Consider the following 26,008-nt stretch of genomic DNA (forward strand, 5'->3'; position numbering starts at 1 on the left):
GGAATTCAGATCTCTACCGTAATTATATTCCACTAGCGACCCGCCACGGCATCGCACGGGTTAACAAATTATACATAAACCTTCCTCTTGAATCACTCTATCTACTGAAAAAAACCGCATCATAATCCGTTGCGTAGTTTTAAAGATCTAAGCATACATAGTGACAGACAGAGAGCGGGAAGCGACTTTGTTTTACACTAAGTAGTAATACTCGTGTAACCACTCGCCACCGTTGACGCATACATTTAACCCTTTCGAAAACCCCCATGCATCGTGAACCTTATCGGCATGCACGAAGGTTGATATTGGGCTGTAAACGCGCGCGTCAGTTGACGTCTTTGGCGGACAAATGGTAAAATATGAAAGGAAGTAATATATAGGAGATTCAATTTTCATTGAATCTAATATAGTTATTATTGATACAAGTGCGGAAAAGTGGAAAATACGAAACGAGTGGCGATAAATTGAAACACGACCGAAGGGAGTTTTTTAAATCGACACGAGTTGCTTACTTAGCCTCGTACCTTACTTAGGCAACTCAGCACCTAAACACGGTACTCGACTGAAAGCTCTCCATTATATCCCCGATTGTATAAAATACTATTAATGTTTATCCCCTAGCCGCCCAGAGCACTATAAAAAGGTCTTCCATTCCATTGTATTTTGAAACATTATTTTAATATCAAAATTGCATTTATCTTGGGATTTTTTTACTTGTGGACAGCTAAAGGTAAAAAGATTAAAAAAAAAAGTAAACTATACCTAATGTCGGTGTCATCAACATCAAAATTGGAGGTATCTGTAGGACTAGCCACGTCGGGAACGAATGGTGCTTGCATCTCGCGGAGCGCCTCCCATTCTAAGCCAGCGAACCACCCGTGGTTCTGCGAATAAAAAACAAAGATTAAGAGGTTATTCATCCCACATGGTTTTGAATTTTGTTTCAAAGTGATAGGGTACAATCTTTCATACTTTCTGACACCCTTATGCTTTATAAAGGGAAAAACCCTCAATCAATGTGTGAGGTGTATTGATGTCTCTGTGTGTGAGTTTTATTTACTATAACTAGCCAGATTCACATAGAACGAGCCGGTTTATGAGGAAATTGCAATGCGAAGCAGCTAGGAGATATGCGTCGCCTCAGTTTATGACTAATAGACAACCGTTTCTTTTCTTTATTTCAGCACAATAGTTTACCTTGAAATCTTGCAAGCCGTTCCTTCCTAGCCGTTGGTCCGCGGCACATATCAACTTCCGAATTAGATCCGTCGCTTCGTCTGACACCTGAAATGAATGAATTCATGTCATGTATGTGTATTTTTCATTATTATTTTTATTATATCAGCACATAACTATAGTATAAAAACAAATTTCATCGTTTTTCATCTTTATAAAATAGAAAGAATCGTTGTAAATGCTTTAGTAGAAACAAAGTTATATATTTTTGAAAATAATATGTCACTGTGCTGTCGTATCTGTAAAATGTCAGAGCAATAATTCAGGGCACCTTTTGTTAAAATCGGAATCATGTGAGTGGTTATGTAGGGCTAACTATGTAAACAAACCGCCATACTAAAATTGAGACTGAATGTCAAATTACTAGTAACTTTTGTTTACATAGTTCGCAAGTTCTATTGAATGACACTTTATAATATGTAGGTTTACCTGGTTAGCATGTTCCAGAGGCGGTGGGCAGCTAAAAGAACGAGCATGGTTCATGATCTTGCCGTATGTCTCCGAGAGATTCCGCGTAGAACGGCGTCTCTCCGACCGGCTCGTACATGCACACGTCTATATAATATGTAGGGTTACCTGGTCAGCATGTTCCAGAGGCGGTGGGCAGCTGAAAGAACGAGCATGGTTCATGATCTTGCCGTATGTCTCCGAGAGACTCCGCGTAGAACGGCGTCTCTCCGACCGGCTCGTACATGCACACGTCTATATAATATGTAGGGTTACCTGGTCAGCATGTTCCAGAGGCGGTGGGCAGCTGAAAGAACGAGCATGGTTCATGATCTTGCCGTATGTCTCCGAGAGACTCCGCGTAGAACGGCGTCTCTCCGACCGGCTCGTACATGCACACGTCTATATAATATGTAGGGTTACCTGGTCAGCATGTTCTAGAGGCGGTGGGCAGCTGAAAGAACGGGCATGGTTCATGATCTTGCCGTATGTCTCCGAGAGATTCCGCGTAGAACGGCGTCTCTCCGACCGGCTCGTACATACACACGTCTATAAAGTGTCATTCAATAGAACTTGCTAACTATGTAAACAAACCGCCATACTAAAATTGACACTGAATGTCAAATTACTAGTAACTTTTGTTTACATAGTTCGCAAGTTCTATTGAATGACACTTTATAATATGTAGGTTTACCTGTTTAGCATGTTCCAGAGGCGGTGGGCAGCTGAAAGAACGGGCATGGTTCATGATCTTGCCGTATGTCTCCACGAGAGATTCCGCGTAGAACGGCGTCTCTCCGACCGGCTCGTACATACACACGTCTATAAAGTGTCATTCAATAGAACTTGCTAACTATGTAAACAAACCGCCATACTAAAATTGACACTGAATGTCAAATTACTAGTAACTTTTGTTTACATAGTTCGCAAGTTCTATTGAATGACACTTTATAATATGTAGGTTTACCTGTTTAGCATGTTCCAGAGGCGGTGGGCAGCTGAAAGAACGGGCATGGTTCATGATCTTGCCGTATGTCTCCACGAGAGATTCCGCGTAGAACGGCGTCTCTCCGAACAGCATCTCATACATGCATACACCTGAGAAGGAATAAATATGAGATTGTTAATTATGAAAATCTATCTACAATGTTATAAACTAAATATTGCTTTCAGAAAATAAATTGGTCTTTCCTTATGCAAAGGTTGTCTATCGCGGTTCAACGTGGCAACGCGGCGACCGTGATGGGCTCCTTTGCATGAAGGGCGCGAAGCGCATTTTGTGAATAACTTTTTGTTTGTTAGCTTTTAGTTTAGGTTTAGATTTTTGTAATTATTATAAGTAGATTTTAAGATTTTCAAATAGTGTTTCTATTTACTTTGGTGTAATTATATTTGTTTCAAAAAATGGTACTTTTGAGAGCTGAATTTGACACTCACCTAGCGACCACCAATCACATTCAGGGCCATAGCGACCTTGACCATCCTCCATCGCCTGAAAGATTAAATTAAAATGACATTAACTTGATTCGGAATTAAATTTGTCACCACAAAACTATAACAAAATAGGTGGCCAATAAGGGAAGTGGAATACATTAAGGCTAAATTAATCAAGTTACGTAAGGGAGGTGATAAACGTTATGGCATGTATTATTAATCAAGTTAACGTTAAAAATATTGATCGTCATTTGTTTTACGTAAAAATATGACGCCAAACTTGTGATGTAACTATATGATACTAAAGCATGAAGGTAACTTTGAATACGTACACCATAAGTGCTACAGCGTGCAGCGTTCTTAGCGTTATGGGAACAACTCACGATGAATATAAGGGCTATTGGCGTTCAAAGAGTTAAAGAAAGTTATAGTCACCCTAAGGATCTCTGGCGATATGTAATCCGGAGTTCCCACTGCAACGTTGCTTTGTACCTGAAATAATAGCAATGGTAAACGAACTGCTTCCACGAAAAATTATATTTGATATCGGAATGGGTGAGAGACTATTCCATAGACTAGGAATCCTCTAGACGGAGTTTAGAGCAATTATTTCGTGAAACCGATGCTGCCAAAAATACTGGGGTGCGGGGGACGAGGTGAGCGAGTCCCGTGCCGTGATTGGTCCGTTCAAAGACACGGACGTCACACAAAGACATTTTAACTAGAAAATGGAGTAAAACTACCGTATATTTGTGGCAGAGGGGGTAGCGCTACTATGCTGTCTTGTCTGTGGACTATTCTAAAGCATCAAAGCAACTTTTTTCACGCTACCAAGTAGAAAAAGCTATTTTCTACCCGGCGATCTACATCTTCTGAAAGTTAACTCTCCGAACAGAAAAGTAAAAAATATATTTTTGCATCAAATGCCAGCAGATTTGGACTAGAGAAAAACTCGTATAGACCGTTCACGAGCTCACAGTTGGTTAGTGTAGTCTCAGGGATCGACATATTTTCCAAGAAAAAAGTTCCACTTTGTCGCTCGCCATAAGGACGCGTTGACAGGTTATTCGTATAAAGATACAAGCAAATCTCGCCCTAAGGTAAGCGAAAGAGTCCTTACCTTAGTCTAGACTTCGCCACTTATGGCGTTATTCATAAACGTCTGCTAAGTTAATCAGCTGATGATCGTCGTTTGCCCCTCTCTTTGGCATAACGACAGATAGGGACAAACGACGATCATCAACTGATTAAGTTAGCAGCAGTTTATGAGTAACGCCAATAATATTTAGTTCCGTACCTTCCCGTCATCTCCGAGTCGTAGGCACGAGCCGAAATCGGCGAGTCTGATGTGGCCGCTTGCGTCTAACAGGACATTATCGGGCTTGATGTCTCTGTAATACAACATATTATTATAAGCAAGGAAAACTATAACTAGTCAAGCAGATCTTGTCAGTAGAAAAAGGCGCGAAATTCAAATTTTCTATGGGACGATATCCCTTCGCGCCTACATTTTTCTTTTTCTACTGACAAGTTCTGCTTGACCAGCTATATGAATGACGTTGACGCGTAATGCAATATGTTGTGAGATACTAAATTTGACAGTTAAAGTTGACATATTCGAGTGTCAAGTGCTTGAACCTTTATTAGGGAACGTGCATGAACTATAGGCAGCGGGGAGACACTCCTGACTTCGGGCAAACTCGGCTCCGTTCGGCTCAGCATTGCTCCGAGCAATTATTAGGGTTGACACAACTTGACGTCCCTTTGCGTGCACGACCGCAGATAAGATAAACACTTGAATTTTGACAACCCTAAATAGCTGAAAGGGATAGTGCCATAAGTTAGAAGGGGATATCATGATTCGACCCTGAATCGCCGTCAAACTTCGGTTTTGTAGGAAGGGTCTTTTCTGTACGGTAGTACTATTACTTATTCTGTACTATAGGAGATAGTACAGGAGCCTCCTGTATATTGGTGCGAAGTGGAAATGTGGGCGAAAAATCGATTTAGCTATGTCTTATCTCTGGGAAAACGCGGAAATTCAGTTTTTATATGTTTTCCGAGCAAGGTACTATCTATATAACACTTTAAAGTCTCGCGTTTTGTACACATATTTAATTACACAAACGGGTCTACCGCGATGTAATTTCACTGACCACAGCTGGTGCAACTCAGCTGAAACGTCGGAATTTAACATTGAGGTATATAACAAGAGACGACATCTCGAACAAAATGTTTTCGCACCTCAGAGAAGTGCATGCACTTCTTTGCTTTTAGTACGTCACCGACCACTGACGAGATGCCACACATGTACAGAAAATTAAAAAAAAATAATTAAAAAAATACATTCGTGCGTGTTAAAAAGTTGCACAAGAAAATATAATAAAAGGGATGGAATAACATTTCACCGGTAAGCAATGGAATAACTGTTGATTTACCATTATTTAGTTTTCAAAGTAAATGTTTGGTCGTAGAAAAAGTATTGTATGCAACATTGTTTAACCGAGTCAAAAAATACTCGTGGCGTCTTTATTAACAATTTTCGCCTTCGCATGCATGCATGCACTTCTCTGAGGTGCGGAAACATTTTGTTCGAGATGTCGTCTCTTGTTATATACCTCAATGGAATTTAAGGTAAAAACAATGAAACTATATCGCGGTAGACCCCTTTGTGTAATTAAGGTACTATACTGGATCAACCAAATCTTGTCAGTAGTAAAAGGCGGCAAATTTGAAAAATCGCGGGTTAGTAATACTGTGTTCGAATAATTCCAAAATCGCGTGTCATCTGTGTGTTATCTGTGGAATGTGGATCGTGAATGACAGCCATCATCTTATTGTTTACATTCTGAATCGTTTCTATTTCAAGAGAAATTTCTGCTGTCACCATTAAATACCAAGATTATGCATGATGTAACACTCTCCCACCTCTCTCCTCAACTAACCCTACTTTACCCTACCTAGCTAGATCTAGACTAGCCTAAAATACTAAAAATTCCAATAAGAAAATCTAAAATTCTAAAAAAAAAACCTTTAAAATACCGCAATCCGTAAATACCTTTATTAATAAATATAAAATTAATGTAAATAACCTAAAAAGCTAATTAAATAAGTTAATATCTTGAATTGGATCAGTAAATTGGCCAAATGATCGTCTAGTGTTTGTGTAGAACCCTTCGTCGTAACCGCTATTAGTAACCGAAATCCTTTTCGCATATAAGGAATGAGTTATGAATCCTAATAATGTCAAATAATTATTAAACCGTAAACTATGACAAAGTAAAACATGTCCGAGATGTAAGAAAGATCATTGCAAGTTTTAGTAATGTTAGACTTAGTCTGACTAAGTCTGTAATATGATGTAAACAAAAAGTCAATAGTAAAATGTCATAATTAAGTATGTCCGAGAAATGTCATAGTAAATCGTCAGTAAAGTATGTCAAAGTAGTAAAGTCTGTCAAATGTAATAGTCAATTGGTCAATGTCAGAATGAATTCTAATAAATGTCACAATTACAAACATTTTTGTTTTTGGGGTATAGATGTCGCTCCGCCTCCGCGACACCCGTGATCATCATCCAGTTGCAGGTCAGAATCCCCGCCCCAGTTCGGAAGGAACTATTTTGTGGTCCAGAAGGGACATCTTTTATAATGACTGGCCTACTTCACCATTTGACCAAGTCATTATTTTGTGACATTTTTCGTCAACATTGAGAGGACGTCAAAGGGACAATTTAACATAACAAAATACTGGTAGTAGAGCAGCTGTATTTGATCCACTCTAAATCCCCAGAATACTGTAATTTTGTAGTAAACATATTTTAGTATACAATGAAATGATATTATCCAGACCGTTGTTGTAGTCATTCTGAATCACACTTTCGGACCAAAATAAACTACGGTCTTGCATCTGCCTCGACCTAGCCCAGACAAACCACTCATTGATATATTTCAATAATAATATGACCTTGTATTTTTAAGGCCAAGTGTGAAAATTACAGATCTGTAGAAAACAGAATGAAATCGTCATACAGACTGCCAAGGGACAGGCAAAATAAATATTTCTTTCATAAGCAAAGTGACTCTACAATACTACAGTATATTGTGGTTATTAACTTTAGTTTTTCCCACAATATATTTCTACCAGTAGCGTTGCAAAGGACCAAAATATATTTAAAGTCATAAGTAAATAAGTCAAGTTTGTCAACAAGTCATAAATAAGTATATGTAAGAAAATCCTAATAATCCCTAACCCCACTCTACATCCTAGCTATTGCTATTTTGAAATTAACCCATAAACCCATAATTATAATCGTAATATACAATAAAAATAGCCATATCAAATGTATCGAAGGGGAACCTAGCTATTTACTGTGAATATCTAATGGCTTTGCTAAATTAAAATTATAATCCTAGATTAATCCTACATTCCCTAAGCCAAACAAATATAAAACCTAGCCCTAACAGCTAAACTAACCAACTACTCTACCGATATATTTGCAAACTAGTATCCCGGGATACACATTTAATTTACTCGCGTAATTACTCGATGTGCAATGAGTAATCTCTAGTCTACAGCTAACTAAGACGAGTGAGGAAGCTCGATTTAGTCTAGATCCTATTCCTCGTGTGCTGGCCAATATATCCACACAGGGGGTTGGGACAGCGGATATATAGCCGGAAAAGGGTAATATAAAAGTGAATATATAAATATATAGATACGGGATATTTGGACTAGAACCTGGCTTTTTTAAGAAGTCTAGTTGACAACCCAAATCGTCCAGATTCCAGGGGTAAAACCTGTCTTAATAAACGCAGGAACTGCCAGGTCCCACCTGGTATTTATCAAAAATCCGCAATTAGTGAACTAGGGCTGTAGTTGACACCGTTTGGTTACCCGCCCTATTTCCCTAACCACCCAGCACTGTGCTGAATTGGAACTTGTTCTATCTACCCCATAATTTATATAAGGAAGCTATGAACTATTTCACAAAACTACTTTAAATTAATATATAAAGTCCTCCAACCAAGATCATTTCAGTGTTAAATATCACTAAAATAATCCAAGTCAAAACACTGAATATATTAAACACAATTAACTCACAAATTAATAAATTGCACTGAAAACTGAACAAGACTTTAAAACCTTTAGTAATCTATTGATTAGTAACCTAAACTTCACTAATATATTCACATACATTAGCGCTTGTCTGAGCACAAATCAATAAACAAATAAAATAATTTAAATTAACTATGAATGGCACTATGAACAACACAAACTTTATAATCTTATTAAGTCTATTGATCAATAGTTTAGACTTCACTTAGTACAAATTTAAAATACTAGCGCTAGACAATCCACAAACCAATAAACAATAAAACCCTCAAAAATTAACACAATTTAAATGAACTTCTCTAAAACTATCAAATAAAAACCCACAACAAGTTACGTTATATTATGCTCCAACCCAAACTCTACCAGCATCATAAGATTCTAGCAAAGTCCAGGCCAGGACACAACATAGGTAACCTAGATTAACCTAACCACCTACACTATTGAACCAGTTCCAACGGACTGCTGAAGGCCAAGAAAATGCTTGTGCAATTCCTTATAAACATCCCTACCATGCCATGACTCTTCCCCGCTATTCCCAGTTCCTTTGCCCTCATTGGTATACCTCAAACTAATGCTGAACTTCATAATCGCATACAAATTAAACCTTATTTACTAATTAAAATAAGGTCCAACTTGACCTACTTAATGGGTGTGGTTTAAAATATTATTTTGACGGCTGTGGGTTGACACCTCAGTTTGTTTTAGGGTTCGTATCTCAAAAGGCAAAAACGGAAACCCCACAGGACCACCCGTACGTCCGTCTATCTGTCTGTCACAATCTACCTTCTCCGAAATTACTGGATTATTTATGTTCAAATTTAGCACACTACATATGTAAGTTTGTGACTCAAAGTCAAACATGTATTGTAAACAAATGAATTTTAAATATAGATGCCGTTTTTGGGGAGTAAATAAGAAAATTTCAAATTAAATATCTTCAAACTATATCGCATTGCATATCAAACAAAAGAGTTCATTGCAAGAATCTTAAATATATTCCTTTTTTTATAATTTTAGGATAAATAGCTTAGATATTTCACTCACGTTTAATATAAGAAATAGATTGCCAAAAACCGCGCAATGTACGGAACCCCGGAACGCAAGCCCGACCCGCATATGGCCGTTCTATTCTAATCGTCTTTGTTTTTCTATATGAGCCATTTATTGTAGAGCTCCGCCCTTTCTTAATTCTTTATAATATGGTTCAGTTTTGCATAGAATATTTTAACCAAAACAAACATATCTCATTCATTTTTATGATGACGTGCGAAGTGTTAGTCGAAATTTGAACCTAGTACTTGAGCTAAGAGAACCAATCTAATTTTTAGGCAATGTTTTATAATGCAAAAGCTTTATGACATTGAAATAAAGTTCAAATTATTTTATAAACAAGTATCTTAATAAATTGGTTTACTATAAATCACCAGGCCCTTCAAAACTTTATCTAGAATTTCAGTCACTTCGGCTTATTTAAGATATGAGACGAAAAATAGCTGCTCCAATTACCGTGAGAAACAAGAATTAAATTTAGCCGATTTAAAAATAGAATAATACTATGTTTACATATAATGATAACATGATAGATAGATTCTGGCATGTTACAATGACCTCAAGCAAAGCTAAGGTGCCTACAATGTACAATCATGCTCGTTGACGGTAAACATTACTAAAATTTGAGGTTATGATAATTCACTCGAACTGACGTTTGAAGGGCGGAAAAATAAACACGTTTTGGTTCGATGTACATTGCTGCTTTTCTTAGCGCAATTCTGCTCTTTGAGTGTTACATGGTGTTACCCTACTTTAATTTGCAGTACATTGCTACTGACAAGATTTGCTTGACGCACTATATTTACCTGTGCACGTATCGCAGTTCATGAACGCTTTGGACAGCGAGCACCATCTCCGCGATGTAGAAACGGGCCATGTCTTCAGGCAGCCGGTCTTCAAACTTAGATAGCAGGGTTAGCAGGTCGCCGCCACAATAGTAGTCCATCACCAGGTACTGAAACAACGGTTCACGTTAAAGTCTGGCTAATGAAAGTTGAGCCTGAGATTTATTTAAAACGTTTTATATGGCAACTTTTTTTCCTATCAAATAAGCTGTCAGTTTCAAGCTGTCATTTAATTTCATAGTAATTTTATTGCCAGGTGCGGTTTTTATTGAAATTCCCGCGTTATCTGAGGCTCAACTTTCATTAGCCAGACTCTATCACACAGATCTTATCAAGGCATTATTGCACACGGGGCCACAGAGCTGACACGCTATACATCAAAAATCATTTGTGTTTATACGTGTGCGCGGCATGTCTGTACACGCGTCATTGTGTATGTGAGCGTAAGTCGCTCTACTGAGAGCATGCCAGAAGTCCGTCAGATTCATGTCGCGGCCAGTCGCGGGGCGAGGTAATGCGAGTCGGGGCGGGGCGGTGCGTGGCCGTTCGTATGATAATACTATTACTTATTGTGTGACGGGGCATGTTTTCAAAAAAACCGGCCAAGTGCGAGTCGGACTCGTGTTCCAAGGGTGCCGTACCATTACGCAAACGGCAAATCACGTTTGTTGTATGGGAGCCACACTTAAATATTCATTTTGTTTTGTTTTTAGTATTTTTAGGGTTCCGTAGCCAAATGGCAAAAAACGGAACCCTTATAGATTCGTCATGTCTGTCTGTCTGTCCGTCTGTCCGTCTGTCTGTCCGTCCGTATGTCACAGCCACTTTTCTCCGAAACTATAAGAACTATACTGTTGAAACTCGGTAAGTAGATGTATTCTGTGAACCGCATTAAGATTTTCACACAAAAATGGAAAAAAAACAATAAATTTTTGGGGGTCCCCATACTTCGAACTGAAACTCAAAAAAATTTTTTTCATCAACCCATACGTGTGGGGTATCTATGGATAGGTCTTCAAAAGTCATATTGAGGTTTCTAATATCATTTTTTTCTAAACTGAATAGTTTGCGCGAGAGACACTTCCAAAGTGGTAAAATGTGTGTCCCCCCCCCCTGTAACTTCTAAAATAAGAGAATGATAAAACTAAAAAAAATATATGATGTACATTACCGATGTAAACTTCCACCGAAAATTGGTTTGAACGAGATCTAGTAAGTAGTTTTTTTTAATACGTCATAAATCGCCTAAATACGGAACCCTTCATGGGCGAGTCCGACTCGCACTTGGCCGCTTTTTTTTGTTATAGCGGCGGTTAAAATTTCAACTGTCTTTCTATCACGGTTCATGAGTTATAGCCTGGTGACAGACAGACAGACAGAGAGACGGACGGACAGCGGATTCTTGATAATAGGGTCCCGTTTTTACCCTTTAGGTACGGAACCCTAAAAAGGGTACCAAACTGTCTATCGGTGGACCGTATGCCTTTGTAATAAGGTCCACTGATGTACAGTTAAATGTTGCTGTTTGTATGGCCAGGCGTGGCTCACTCCGCGATTCCGTCGCGTTGCTACAGGTAGCTAAAAGTACATCCGTTTCACACCAATTTTGGTGGCTAGCCATAAGCCGCGCGTGGCGCTGTCGCCACCTAGCGGCCATATCTGTGCTGATCGTAACAGACGCATTTTGTTAGAGAGTGAGTCTTCTGTACCTAGTACTATTATTTATTCTGTGGTATGGCAAGCTAAGAGTGGAGAATCCGAACATGAATTTTAGTTTAGAGTTGCTATGGGGTGGCCTTTATCCAGAAGGCCTACCGCGAACCTCGTTCGACGTGTTGCCTCCCTGTCACACTTACATACGAATTTACAAGTGCGACAAAGAGGTAACACGTCCAATCAGGGCGCCAGATTTTACACGCTGCCAGCATTTCTCTCCGACTTAATGTATAGGTGGGCTTTTTCTAAAATAAATATCGAAAACCTGATTCTTTCAAATCTGGACATTCTTGGGCTCATTCTACTCAGAATAGACTTAAAAAAGATGTCCCAAAATGTCCATTCCATTACGTCACGTTTTATTATGAGAAAATTATTCACTTGTATGGACGTGACGTAGTGGAATGTACAATTTTCATACACATTTTTGGGACATTTTTTTTATCATCAGGATTGAATATGCTAATGATTCTGAGTTGAAAGAACCCAAAAACACCAGGATCCGTGAGAATCAGGTTTTCAATATTTATTTTGGAAAACGCCCAGGTACCAAAGATGCGAGAAATTAATAAGATACGCCACTCACCAAATTGTGTTCGTCCTGGAAAGCGTAATGCAGATTAGTGATCCACCGCCGGTCTCCGTACACTAACACATCTCGTTCTTCTTGAAAACATGCCGTCTCCGCGCGCTGCAAACATCACGAACATCATAAAAATAAGTAAACTTATAGGACAATCTCACTAATTAACAGATCTCGGCGGGGGTGAGCTATTTACCTTATAATTTGACAAGTCTTAAGCTTTGGATTCCTCCGAAAACGGTGCCGTCATATTACGGCCGCTATATAGCGTTGACTGACGTCACTAGAACGTTGTCTATGTAAACAAGATGGCGCGGTTTCCTAGACGGCGTTACGTTACGTTGATTGTCAACGTAACGTAAGATGACGGCCGTCATGACCTTGTCGATAGTTTCGTGAACGTTTTATTAGATAGCGGTGACGCCATTTTGAATAAATGACACGAGATTTGAATAAATGATTCCGTACTACGATTATTTTCCTCTTCTGATGATATTTCATCCTCCAAGTAAATTATAGATGATCAAGCAAATCTTGTCAGTAGGAAAAGGCGCGAAATTCAAATTTTCTATGGGACGTTATCCCATCGCGCCTACATTTTTCAAATTTGCCGCTTTGACCTTGGTGGGTGACGGTGTGTTATGACGCCGTGGTACTTTCCACATGTCGCCACCGTAAAGACGACCGTCTTTTGCTGCCGCTATATGACGGCCGTCATATGACGGCACCGTTTTCGGAGGAATCCAAAGCTTTAGGGAGGTTAGAATTTCCAAACATATTTTTTGAGAGCTCTCACATTTGAAGAATAATTATGTATAAGGTCAATGTGGCTAATTCCGTCATAGAGGCTATTCCGCCCATTAGCGTTTAATCTAGAACAACGAATAAAATTTATAAATTCATCGACAAAGCAGCGATTGCTTTCAGTTTCAGCAACCAAAAGTTAATGGTATTTTTTCCTACGATTGAAAATCTAAGAAATATACGCACGTGGACGGAATAGGCCCTATGACGGAATTAGCCACATTCACATTGACCTTACATCCAGTTTCAAGGTCCTTGAATGGTTTAGGTTGTGTATTGTCTAACGGGACTGTTTTACATATAGATATGGTTTATTGAACAAGAAACACGGTTGTAGAAATAATTACATTAAAGGCGAACTTACCCCTTTATTTTGGGAACTAAATGAGCTTACCTTGAGCATCTCCCATTTGTTAAGTATCTTCATGGCATACACCCGTTCACCTGTGGTAGTTGAAACAGTGCCCCCAGGTACTATGTTTGCGCCTGCATCTGTGCCCTACAAATTCAAATTTGGACTTTATTACCAATGAAATAGAACTGTTTTTAAGACATTGAATTCTGGTTACATCTTGTTACCTTATTCCGATAACATAAAGCAGAAATAAAATCGGACCACGTTAAGTTTTCATGCCAAGTGATACGCCAAATATAGAGCTTACCTATAGGAAAATGTAGGGATATGCATGCATTCTTTTTTTCTGCCAAGTTTGTGAAAAGTTACCGTGGTTAGAGTCTCTTGTAACCATACCAAAATGCTATACCACCCATGTATGTATCAAGTGTATAGTTTAGTTTTTAAAACTCCTAGGTCGTTTTTTTTCGACACTTTTATTGAATGATATTATTGTTATTTGTGACTTTCATGATTTATATTTTTACTTTGGTTACTTACAATTGAATGTTAAATTTAATTTAATTACCACTTGCATGCAGTTTAGGTAAAACTCATTATTTCTATGCCTATTCAGGCAGGATGTGCTGAACAAAATTGTTTTTACATCTTTACTAATGTACCTACCACATTCAAAGAAATAAATAAATGATTGATTGACTAATTGACTGATTGGCAAATTTAGCCCAGCGGGAATTGAGGAGTTAAGTAAAGAGGCAGATGTGATCATTTGATCATACCTGCATAAAGGACGCTCTAACGACGCACACCTCTCCGAAGGCGCCTCGCCCGATCACCTTCACCAGCTCGAAGTCATCGCGCGACAGCCGCAGCCGTTTTAGGGCCGTTGCCACTGGCTTCACTGTCGATGATAAACAAAGAAAGGCTTTTAAATAAGGACTATAACCTAAAAAACCGTTTTAAATTATTAACCTGTCGAATCCCACGATATGACGTCACCATAAGCGTTCTGGCTCATATATGAGCCGTGGGAGCTGACAGATTAATCGCTTCTGACAAAAAAATGCATTTTACGGATTTATTAAAACGCTAAATGCTTTGACTTCAGTTCTTATTAGTAACTTCCTAATTCTTTTCTTTCTCTCTTTTCAGACTAGTGCCGCAGTACAACACGAGCAACACGTAGAGGAGCGTATCTACACTTAGCCCAGTGTGACACAATCGGACTAAATAAATAACAACTTTTATTAGTCCGATTGTGTCACACTGGGCTAAGTGTAGATGAGCGTTTTCCAAAAAAAGTGTACATTTCATTCATGTCTTCAAAATATTGACTTCTTGGGCTCATTTTACTCAGAATCATTTGTAAATTCACGCCTCATACATGAAAAAATGTGTCCCAAAATTTTGTATGAAAAAATTTTTTTCCAGTGCGTCACGTTCATACAAATTAAAAATAATTTCATACAAGAATGTGACGATCTGGAAAGGAATTTTTTGGACACATTTTTTTATGTATGAGGCGTGAATGTACAAATGATTCTGAGTAAAATGAGCCCAAGAAGTCAATATTTTGAAGACATGAGTGAAATGTACACTTTTTTGGAAAACGCTCAGATATGTGTAACAACTTTACAATGGCGCCAAAGTTACCTATGTCTGTTTTTTTTATGTTTCTTACCGTGTTGTATAATGAAGTCCGCAACTGCCTTCTGAAGCCACAAACTGCTATCTCAGCACATACTAGCGTCTCTTCACAAAGCCCCGCGAGAAGCGTTCGGTCTATTTTAAGTAAGATGATCATAATGGCGGCCTCTCATTATTGTCTCTCACCGTGTTGTATGAAGTCCGCAATAGCCTTCTCCCGTCGCAGTCTGGTGCCGCAGCACTCGTCGTACAACACGAGCAACACGTCGGGGAGAGCCTCCACACTTAGCCCCACTTAACGCAATCGGACCACTAAGTAACTATTTTACAATGGCGCCCAATTTTTGATCGTTTTATGTTTCTTACCGTGTTGTATGAAGTCCGCAATAGCCTTCTCTCTCCGCAGACTGCTGCCGCAGCACTCGTCGTACAACACGAGCAACACGTCGAGGAGAGCCTCCACACTTAGCCCCACTTAACGCAATCGGACCACTAAGTAACTATTTTACAATGGCGCCCAATTTTTGATCGTTTTATGTTTCTTACCGTGTTGTATGAAGTCCGCAATAGCCTTCTCTCTCCGCAGACTGCTGCCGCAGCACTCGTCGTACAACACGAGCAACACGTCGAGGAGAGCCTCCACACTTAGCCCCACTTAACGCAATCGGACCACTAAGTAACTATTTTAATGGCGCCCAATTTTTGATCGTTTTATGTTTCTTACCGTGTTGTATGAAGTCCGCAATAGCCTTCTCTCTCCGCAGACTGCTGCCGCAGCACTCGTCGTACAACACGAGCAACACGTCGAGGAGCGTTTCCACGCTGAGCCCGGCGTGGCCTTGGAGGCGTCGCGCGAGGAACAACGTCTCGATCTGCTTGAGACGTTTGATGCCCAGGACTGGAATTATATGATGTTATCAATAAATTGATAATTATTAGTCTTGTAATCTAGGACTCTAGGTAGCTGCCAATATCAAGACAAGACCCTAACGGGATAAAACAATCTGAAATTAAAGCCTCACTGCCATTTCATAGTCCTATAAATACTACGCAAGAAAATATACAAAAAGATGATGTTATAGGATGGTTATTTTTACCTTACAATTTAGTGTAAGGCCTGAGTGGACGCTCGGAGCGGAGCGTTCGGCGGGGCGTGCAGCGTGGCGTCGGGCTCACAAGTGATGTGAGCAGCGTGCACTAAGGCCGCTACTATACGTTTGCATTTGTTTAACATGCACGCCGCACGCCCCGCCCCGCTGCACGCCCAACGCGAGCGTCCACTCAGGCCTTACACTTAGATTGCGTTTTAGAAAGAAAAGAAACTCAGTCCCCACATTATTCTACAGAACTCAGAAAAAGAGTAAGTCAAGGTAACCATGTAGGTGATGTAGGGTCTGGCTTGGTTGTATATCTTTTGTGAATATAATGGATAAATACAATTATAATTACTAGGACACCTTTTTACACATTGCAGAACCAAGGGTGTCGCCAGTGTGGCAGCTGCCTCCGCCTTGACATGAGATGTGACTACATGTATGCCCCTCCCCCTCTATATCGGCCTGAGGCCATATCAACTGCCCCTCAACTGCCCCCCCCCCCCCCGGCAAATACAAAAGCAAGTACTACTTAGTTTCTCGTAACATTCGCAATTACTCTGATTCTAAAGCTATCCCAATGTTACATGTTACAAGTTATTAATGTTATTATTCGATGTTTCATATCAATATTGCGTAACTGTGTAGCGTCAACGACCTAATTTAGGTCACGCCCTGAACTGATAGGTACCATTGTTGACACAGTTAATTCACAATTCATAACACACCGCTGAAGACATACTTTCTATCAGGCGTGGCTCACTCCGCGATTTCGTCGCTTTGCTACAGAGGTAGCTAAAAGTACATCCGTTCCACACCAATTTTGGTGGCTCGCCATAAGCCGCGCGTGGCGCTGTCGCCACCTAGCGGCCATATCTGTGCTGATCGTAACAGATCGCGTTTTGTTAGAGAGTGAGTCTTCTGTACCTAGTTCTATTATTTATTCTGTGGTTCTACACATTGTCAACTGGTTGTTGCTGTTTGTACAGTCGCCATCAGATATATCGGAGCGGCCAAGGTGTTCACAATATCTGAACACGCACACTAACGCCCTGACAATAGAGGCGTGTTCAGATATTTGTGAGCGCCTTAGCCGCTCCGATATATCTGATAGTGACTGTACGAGCTATATTTTCCTACTTATGTTGCAGCAACGAGGAAGCGTCCTATAACATTTCCATAAATAAATACGGGTAATTACTATTATCACATTAAAACAACACTAGAATAGAATGGAATGGCGTTATTCATAAACGGCTGCTAACTTAATAAGTTGATGATCGTCATTTGTCCCTATCTGTTGTTTAGAGGGACAAACAACGATCATCAGCTGATTAACTTAATCCGAGATCCCCGAAATGTATAAGATTCCATTTTCGACATTACCTCAAAGCATTTTTTATTTAAAACAAGCATCAAAGATACTTGTCTAACATACTTGTTATGCATGAATATTGAATATTCAAGCGTATCCCCAAATCCATACAGGTGTCATTTAGAAACAATGGACAGGAAGTGTTCGAATAATTGTAAAGGATATCCCCCTCCATATGTGTACAACACCTAAACGGTTCTGTAGTGGTAAAGTATACTCAGGAGCAAAAAAACGGGCATACTTATAGTATAATTATCACTAGGAAATTTGAATCAGTAAACAACTAATTAATACCTATTGTGTCAATTTAATGGTGTGAATCATTCAACAGGATAAAACTGAGCCTCAGTTACCTTAATCAGCATCAACAACACAATTTGTTAACTATTTTAAACCTTCTTGCAATCACATAAGGCCTACTATTGTTTTGTTCACAGTATAGGTAGACGTATTTGTATATATTTATACGTTTTTCCGTAAGCCCCGTCTCCATATCGCGCGGCAAACCGCAATGGATACCGGGCTGCCGCGCGCAATGGATCCCGGGCTGCCGCGCGAGCCAATGTTCGATGGTTTGCCGCGTGATATGGAGATGGGGCTTTATATTATGGGGATAAGGTGATAAATTTGTATAGGTACCATCGCTCACAGTGTTACCTGTACATCGGTGGACCTTATGCCTTTAGTAATGTTGCTGTTTGTACTTGTTCATGACTATGGGTATGTGTATTTTTATTTTCAGTGAGTGAGGTAAAAATAAAGTTAGTAACAGGAAACTCTAAATGTACAATGTTTTCCTATGATTATATCAGCTGGAATTTGATTAGGGTCATATCTTACTGACCTTGTTACGTTTCATTGAGCAGTTCATATAGTACTATTGTCTTATGACATGAATGTAATGTTACCCACACCACTACATTACGAACATTACGTTTTTATTTGTATACACGGAAGCGCGCAGTTATTAAGCTCTCAAAACATTGGTCGCATAATTCGATCACAGTACATTCTGGAAGAATAGTAAATGTAATTGGAAAATGGACAATAAGGGGATACATGTAGAATGCAGATAGTAAGATGGTGGTCTCACACATCCTATATTTTTCTTCAGCAATAAACAATTTTTGAGGTGTTGATAAGCCCCGTCTCCATATCGCGCGGCAAACCATTGAACATTGGCTCGCGCGGCAGCCGCACGCAATGGATACCGGGCTGCCGCGCGAGCCAACTCGATGCGCCCGGTATCCATTGCGCGCGGCTGCCGCGCGAGCCAATGTTCGATGGTTTGCCGCGCGATATGGAGACGGGGCTTTAGGTGTGTCATTTATAGAATTATGAAAATTATATTTATGTAAGACTTGTTCCTTATGTAGGTAAATCTGTGTTGTATGTTATTAATGGATTGTCTGAGGATCCAAAACAAATCCTTGCACATCAAAAAAATCACTTAAACTTTCACCTAATTTAGATCCTGCATACATTTTACTGACATCTTTTTTTATACAATCTTGTTCTGTCTAACCCACAAAGTAAGGTTCAATCATTGGGAGTTGTACCCTTTATAAGTGTACCTTAACGGCAAAAATTACCACCCTATACCACCTTTTTGTATTTATTTTCTTAAGCAGAATTTGATTTTTATCTGATTAACTTGTCCGATCCCGCGACCCGAAAACTAATTTTGTCGTTGTCTCCCAGTATGGCTCACATTTGAGCCGTGGGAGTTGAAATTTTGAATATCGTGAGAAATCTGGAAAATTTATTTACGGCTCCTATTTGAGCCCTTGGGATATGACAGGTTAAGCTAATAAAAAAAAATTGTCCACTCACTTGGCACGTTGTTAGAGGGCACCAGCGCCCAGTCCGGTGAGGAGTCCTCGTCGTCTGACATTCTGCACTCGCACTACACTTGCATGTCCGTACACTAACACTAATACGTACAAAAGCTACCGTAAACTTAAGGCAGTTTATTGTGTGTGTTGCTTTGATCCATGGTTGCATGTACCTGTAAAAAAAAGTTTGCGGTTAATAATATTGCCTATAGAAAAGGTTTATAACATTTGAATAGTGTTACGATTAACCATCTTAGGGGGAGTTTAAAATTGTATCATGCAGTCAATACCAGTTAATGAGTCTGTCTAAGGTAACTTTGCACCAACTTGAACAGAACAAAGTGAAGGAGTGTCATTATAATATCATTTTTTCATAGAAATTGGACATTAATGATGACATAGACACACTTTGTTATTAGGATTATTACTTCATTCATCTAATAGATGAGTTTTGCAACATTTTGCTACACTGATTCAGTGAATTAGCATTTGTATTCATTTACACAACTTAACCTAAAATAATCATATATCATATCACACATTAAAATTCTAAAAAAAGAGTCTGGTTCTGATATAACAAGTAATTTACAGGATATTGAAACCAACGAAACAAGTTTTAAGTTAAATACCATGACTTGACATAAGTTATGGTTTTTATCAGATAATAATATTTACAAATCATTTACAGCTGCTTTATGTCAACACAAGTTTTGTAATCAAAGCAATGAAGTAGGTACCTACCAGCTCCCAAAGATAGGAGATAAAAATAAATAAATAAGTGTAGGTGTTTAACAATTCTTAGTCACCAAATACCTAAATATTAATAGCATCTCTGTTTACCTTACACTCGAGCTTTCATCAAGAAAAGTCGATATTAATAATTGTAGAAGTAAAACAGAATAAAAATGACAGTAGAGGAGCAAAAAAACTAAAACGCCCATAACAGATTATGAAGCAGGAAATCAAGGCGAATTTCACCATTGTCTAACAACACAAAAGGCGACAAATTACTTTCTATCCATTCATCACAAGGTTGCGGCGACACTCGATATTACAACTCTTTCGCAACCCAATCCAAACGTAGATTTGAATCTAAATACCAAATCATTTATTTTCACAAAAAAACTATAGTTAGAACACCGATGACATATCGATACGTTTCCGCATCGAACCTATAAATAAACAATAACATATTACTTGCGTGAGACGAAAATAACAGCCCGTTGTAATGCTATATTTCCAGTTTTAATTTTGTATTGTTCCGAATCCTATAGCACAGAGATCTTAACCTAAATCCATTCTATCGATTGTTATGCAAAAACACTGAGATGACTCATTGTTGTCACTTTGTAAAAACACTTTAGCTTCAACATTATAATATTCACCTGAATTTTTCGATAAGTTTAGGGGTTAATAAATTAGTTAAAAAGTCCCCGAAGCGGACATTTTGCTCGGGGGTAGCCAGAGGGCTCGGTCGAATCCATTTTGTTTGACGTTCCTTGACAACCTTGCTAAATTTTACGCGGTTGAATGAATGCAGTGAACGGGCTTTGTCCCGTACAAGTTCGCTCAAGATACGAATCACTCACTGCGTCATACGGAGCGTAGTAACCATAGACTCAAAGCAACAAGAGCATAGACAATGTAGACAATAAATTATACTAGGTCAAGCAAATCTTGTCAGCGCGGCTGAAAAATGTAGGCGCAAAGCATGCGCAAAGGGATATCGTCTCATAGAAAATTTGAATTAGCGCCTTTTATTACTGACAAGATTTTCTTGACCAAGTATAAATCCACTTCAAAACACGCAAATGACGGTCTTTATGAAAATAGTTATATTCTGTTAAGCAACTTTCGTCAGTAGAAAAGAGCGGCAAATTTAAAAAATGTAGGCTGTAGGGTTATCGGTCGTCCCATAGAAAACTTGAATTTCGCGCCTTTTTCTACTGACAAAGTTGTTTGACCGGCTATAACTGAAAATGTTTTGTATTTTTGTTTTGCATATTCCTAACCCTTATCTTGGCAAGGCTCAAAATATCTTAAATATAATTTAAAAGTCCGTCAACCAAATCTTGTCAGTAGTAAAAGGCGGCAAATTTGAAAAATCGCGGGTTAGCAACACTGTGTTCAAATAATTCCAAAATGCGTGTCATCTGTGTTTTATCTGTGGAATGTGGATCGTGAATGACAGCCGTCACCTTATTTGTTTTCATTTGGTTTTCATTCTGAATCGTTTCTGTTTCAAGAGATATTTCTGCAGTCACCATTAAATACCAATACATTAAATAAGAATAAGCAAAGCTAAGGGGCCTACAATGTACAATCATGTTCGTTGATGGTAAACATTACTAAAAATTGAGGTTATGATAAGTATTGGAAGAACTCTTTCGAACTTTTAAGATTATGTTCAGTTTTTTTGTTTTAGGGTTAAAAGGCATAAATAAAATTATAACGTATGCCTAAATCTATCCAACAAGACCATAAATTGTGTCCTGGAAACCGTCCATAGGCCCACATGTTCTAATATTTTCAGCAATCAGTTGTGACTATTTACAAAGGTAAACCTTTTAAACAGTATTAAGAGCCTTGATTATATCGCCGTTCTTTCGCAATATCTACCTAATCCATACATGTTTGTTGCAGGATTAAATCTTGCCCAATATAAGGCGTTCGTAGTAGGTAGTATCTTTGCAGACAATAGTTACCTATGGCGGTTTATGTACGTGTACAACGCAACCAAGTCGAAAAGTGACCCTTATCTTATTTACCTTTAAATTAAATAAACACCTAAATATCAGTTGTTTTATTTTTAATATGTATATTGTACAATATATACCAATCAAAAAAATTACACAGGTATGTCATATTCATCCAGAACAGTACACTAATTTACATTAACAAGTGGCATATTATATTGTAAATAACAAATATATGCACTATCTAATTATCTGCATTTTGATATGATTTTATTTTAGTAAACTTAGAAGACATAGATAGGGAACAAAGAGAATATAAGCAGTTGTTTTTGATATCTTCAAATTTGTTCATCATTTTGATTAACATTGTTTTAACATCGCTTTTAAATTGTCCGTCCATGTTTCAATTTTTTTCAATAAACCGCGAGTGACAATTTGAATTGAAGTACGCAGGGCGCGCTCAGCGGAAAAAAAAAACTGGTGGTTCGATGTACATTGCTGCTTTTCTTAGCGCAATACTGCTCTTTGAGTGTTGCCCTACTTTAGTTTGCTTTACATTGCTACTGACAAGATTTGGTTGACGGACTATAATTTTAGTTTTTGGTCACCTATTGAGCATACTAGACTACAACAAAATAAGGAAAAAAATCCAGGATTTTTCAGTTTCGGAAAAACATAATATGTTACATATACATATTATGTATCATATTTGATACAATGCTGTTGGTATGTAGAGGGTGTATATGCAATCGACACTGGCTTGACACATTTAATTTGAATACAGAAGCTCAAGTTTGAATGATGTTTAATTCAAACTTGAGAATGTCAATTACTCTACTTCCAAACGCCGTCATGTAATGTTGTGTTTATAAAGTTTATAAATTAAATAATAAATAATGTATTGACAAACTAAAGTGCCTTCCAGTATTTATAATAAACCTCCAAAGACCTCCTGCAACCAATTAAGAGGTTATGGAGCCCACAAGATAAAGTAAAATAAGTGATTTTAGTGTTTCAGATAAAACGATTCAGCTTTCGTACACAAATATTTCAGAAGATAAGCCTAGCAACGGAGTTGTTTACAAAATAAGGCTAGCAACCAGACTGACGTTTCAGTAAACCGTACGTAATTTTAAATGATGGAGAATTCGGACTGCCTAAATAAATTGAATTTAAATTCCTCCTATCCTACGTGGCGTAAATTAGCAAAATTATTTCTGGACGCCAAAGGAGTTGGAGAAGACAGCGAAGATAAAGGTAAAGCCGCAAAGGCTAAATATTTTATTTTAAAATCAATAGATGAGAATATCTTACATTATGTTATTAATTGCTCAACTACAAAGGATATCTTCGATAAGTTAGATGTTGTCTTTAATTACAAAGTGGAAAAAGACAGCCACCTAAAGGTAATTGAATTCTACAACTATAAATTCAGCGGAGATATACTTCAGGATATTAGCAAACTTCAAAATATGTGTTTCGAACTACAGTCTACCACAAATAAAATAAATGATGACATGCTTATACAAAAGATTTTAACAATCTTACCAGCTAATTTAAATTTCTTTAGAACTGTATGGGAGGTAACTCCAAAATCTGATCAAACCATACATACTCTCGTTGAACGTATTCAAAAAGAACTTAAGCTATTTGATAGTAGTCCTTCAGAAATACTTCCACAAACAGAAGAGGCCATGAAAAGTAATGAAAAGAAGTGCTTTAACTGTAATCAACCAGGTCATATTGCGAGATTCTGCTTTAATAAAAAGTGCACCATTTGCAATAAAAGTGGACACACTTCCAGTGAATGTTTTTCTACAAAAATATGCAGGAAATGTAATAGGAAGGGACACATTGAAAGGTTTTGCCGTACGTTCAGCCTGGTGAGTGAACAAATAAAACACACGACTAGTACTAGAGCTATAATTGATTCAGGTGCTTCTTCCCACATGTTTTACAATAATGATATCATAAATTCCACAGAAAATATAAATGTAGATATAAGATGTGCCAATGCAGAGAACCTCGTCGCTCAAGCAATAGGTACAGTCAACACAAATGGTTTTGAACTGGAAGATGTACTATATGTTCCTGCAATTTCTAGAAACCTGATATCTGTAAGTTCAATCACTGATCACGGTGCATCTGTACTCTTCGCTGGAAATAAGGTATCTGTAAAGAAACATAATAATATTATTCTTACTGGTTATAAAACTAGAAACGGTCTCTATGAAACAGAATTTTCTGCAAATATCGTTCGAGAGGTATTGTTCTCCGAGAATGTCGATATCTGGCATCGCCGGCTCGGTCACGTATCGGATGTGCCGCGTCTAGCTAAATTGGTAAACGGTATTAAAATTGGGGGGGCAAATCAAGAACATTTTTGCGAAATATGTGTCAAAGCGAAAATGACTAGAAAACCTTTCAAAAACAATAGAATTCAAGCTAAATTCCCTTTGGAAATAATTCATACGGATGTTTGCGGTCCAATAGAAACTCCCACTTGGGATAACAAAAAATATTTTATTACTTTCCTAGATGACTTTACACATTTTTGTGTCGTTTATTTAATTACTTTTAAAAGTGAAACCTTTGACAAAATAAAACAGTTTGTGACTTTAGCGGAAAATCATTTCAATTCAAAAGTGAAAAAAATAAGATGCGATAATGGACGCGAATACTCGAACAATAATCTAATGTCTTGGTGCAACTCTAAAGGAATAATTCTAGATCTAACAATACCCTACACGCCGCAACTGAATGGAAAAGCGGAGAGACTGAATAGAACCCTGTTAGAAAGAACTAGAGCATTAATATTCGATGGCCGTGTTCCAAACTATCTATGGGGCGAAGCACTTACAACTGCCAGCTTCCTAATAAATAGAAGCCCCACCGAAGGTAAAGACAAAACTCCAGCTGAGATGTGGTTTGGCTTCAAACCAAATGTATCGCATATAAGAAGATTTGGTTCAACAGCCTATTATAAAATAAACTCAGGTGTACGAAAGTTAGAAGTTAGATGTAATAAAGGAATTCTGATTGGCTATATCAGAAATGGTTACAAAATATGGGTGGATGAAACGAAAACAATTGTAAGAGCCAGGGATGTAAGAATAAATGAAGACGAGCAAGGTATATATCTAAATGAAGAAAATGATGAAAGCATTAGAGGTCTTTGGAAGATATTCGAAGAGAATGAAGAGACGGTTAGGGAAGGCACAACAAGAAATAAAGAAGTTAATAGACAGGAAGAAAATCAAGGTGGTAGAGTCAACAATAATGAAGGTCGAGAAGGTGAAATGTTAAGAAAAAGAATGAGTAGTAGAAATATGGAGAGTGTTCGAGAAGGCGATATTCATTTGAGAAGATTGAGTAGTGAAACAAGTGAAGACGAAACAAATGAAGACGAAACAATTGAAGGTGAAACAATTGAAGGTGGAACAATTGAAGGTGGAACAAATGAAGATGAAACAAATGAAGTAGAAACAAATGAATTCGAAACAAATGGCAATGAAACAAATAACAATGAAACAAATGAAGTTGAAATAAATGAAAGTGAAACAAACCGAGAAGTAGAAGAAGAAGAAAGTAATGAAGAATACTATGATGGAAATGAAGAACCTGTTGATACTGAACTAGTTGAAAATCGAGTTGAAAGTAATCGTAATCGAAATAATGATAGTGATAATAATGAAAATAGAAGAGTTCAGCCTGCCAGAGAACGTAGACTACCCGATAGATATAAAGATTATTTAATGAATTATGACACTGAAGCA

General features: G+C 38.1%; 1 protein-coding gene across 1 annotated transcript in view; it reads right to left on the bottom strand.

Moving 5' to 3' along the window:
- Positions 1–21,157, bottom strand: part of LOC134658854 (serine/threonine-protein kinase Genghis Khan) — a 104,344-nt gene extending 83,187 nt beyond the window's left edge. The window contains exons 1-13 of the mRNA XM_063514526.1: positions 20,922–21,157; positions 19,535–19,709; positions 15,957–16,130; positions 14,365–14,486; positions 13,625–13,729; positions 12,430–12,534; positions 10,089–10,237; positions 4,415–4,508; positions 3,553–3,609; positions 3,121–3,175; positions 2,651–2,781; positions 1,198–1,284; positions 763–884 (exon numbers count right to left, since the gene is read on the bottom strand). Coding sequence (XP_063370596.1) covers positions 763–884; positions 1,198–1,284; positions 2,651–2,781; positions 3,121–3,175; positions 3,553–3,609; positions 4,415–4,508; positions 10,089–10,237; positions 12,430–12,534; positions 13,625–13,729; positions 14,365–14,486; positions 15,957–16,130; positions 19,535–19,595 — 1,262 coding nt within the window. The 5' untranslated portion in view covers positions 19,596–19,709; positions 20,922–21,157. The remainder of the gene's footprint in view (positions 1–762; positions 885–1,197; positions 1,285–2,650; positions 2,782–3,120; positions 3,176–3,552; positions 3,610–4,414; positions 4,509–10,088; positions 10,238–12,429; positions 12,535–13,624; positions 13,730–14,364; positions 14,487–15,956; positions 16,131–19,534; positions 19,710–20,921) is intronic.
- Between the last annotated feature and the right edge of the window lie 4,851 nt (positions 21,158–26,008).

This window comes from Cydia amplana, chromosome 23, assembly GCF_948474715.1.
Source record: "Cydia amplana chromosome 23, ilCydAmpl1.1, whole genome shotgun sequence".
Taxonomy (NCBI): Eukaryota; Metazoa; Arthropoda; class Insecta; order Lepidoptera; family Tortricidae; genus Cydia; species Cydia amplana.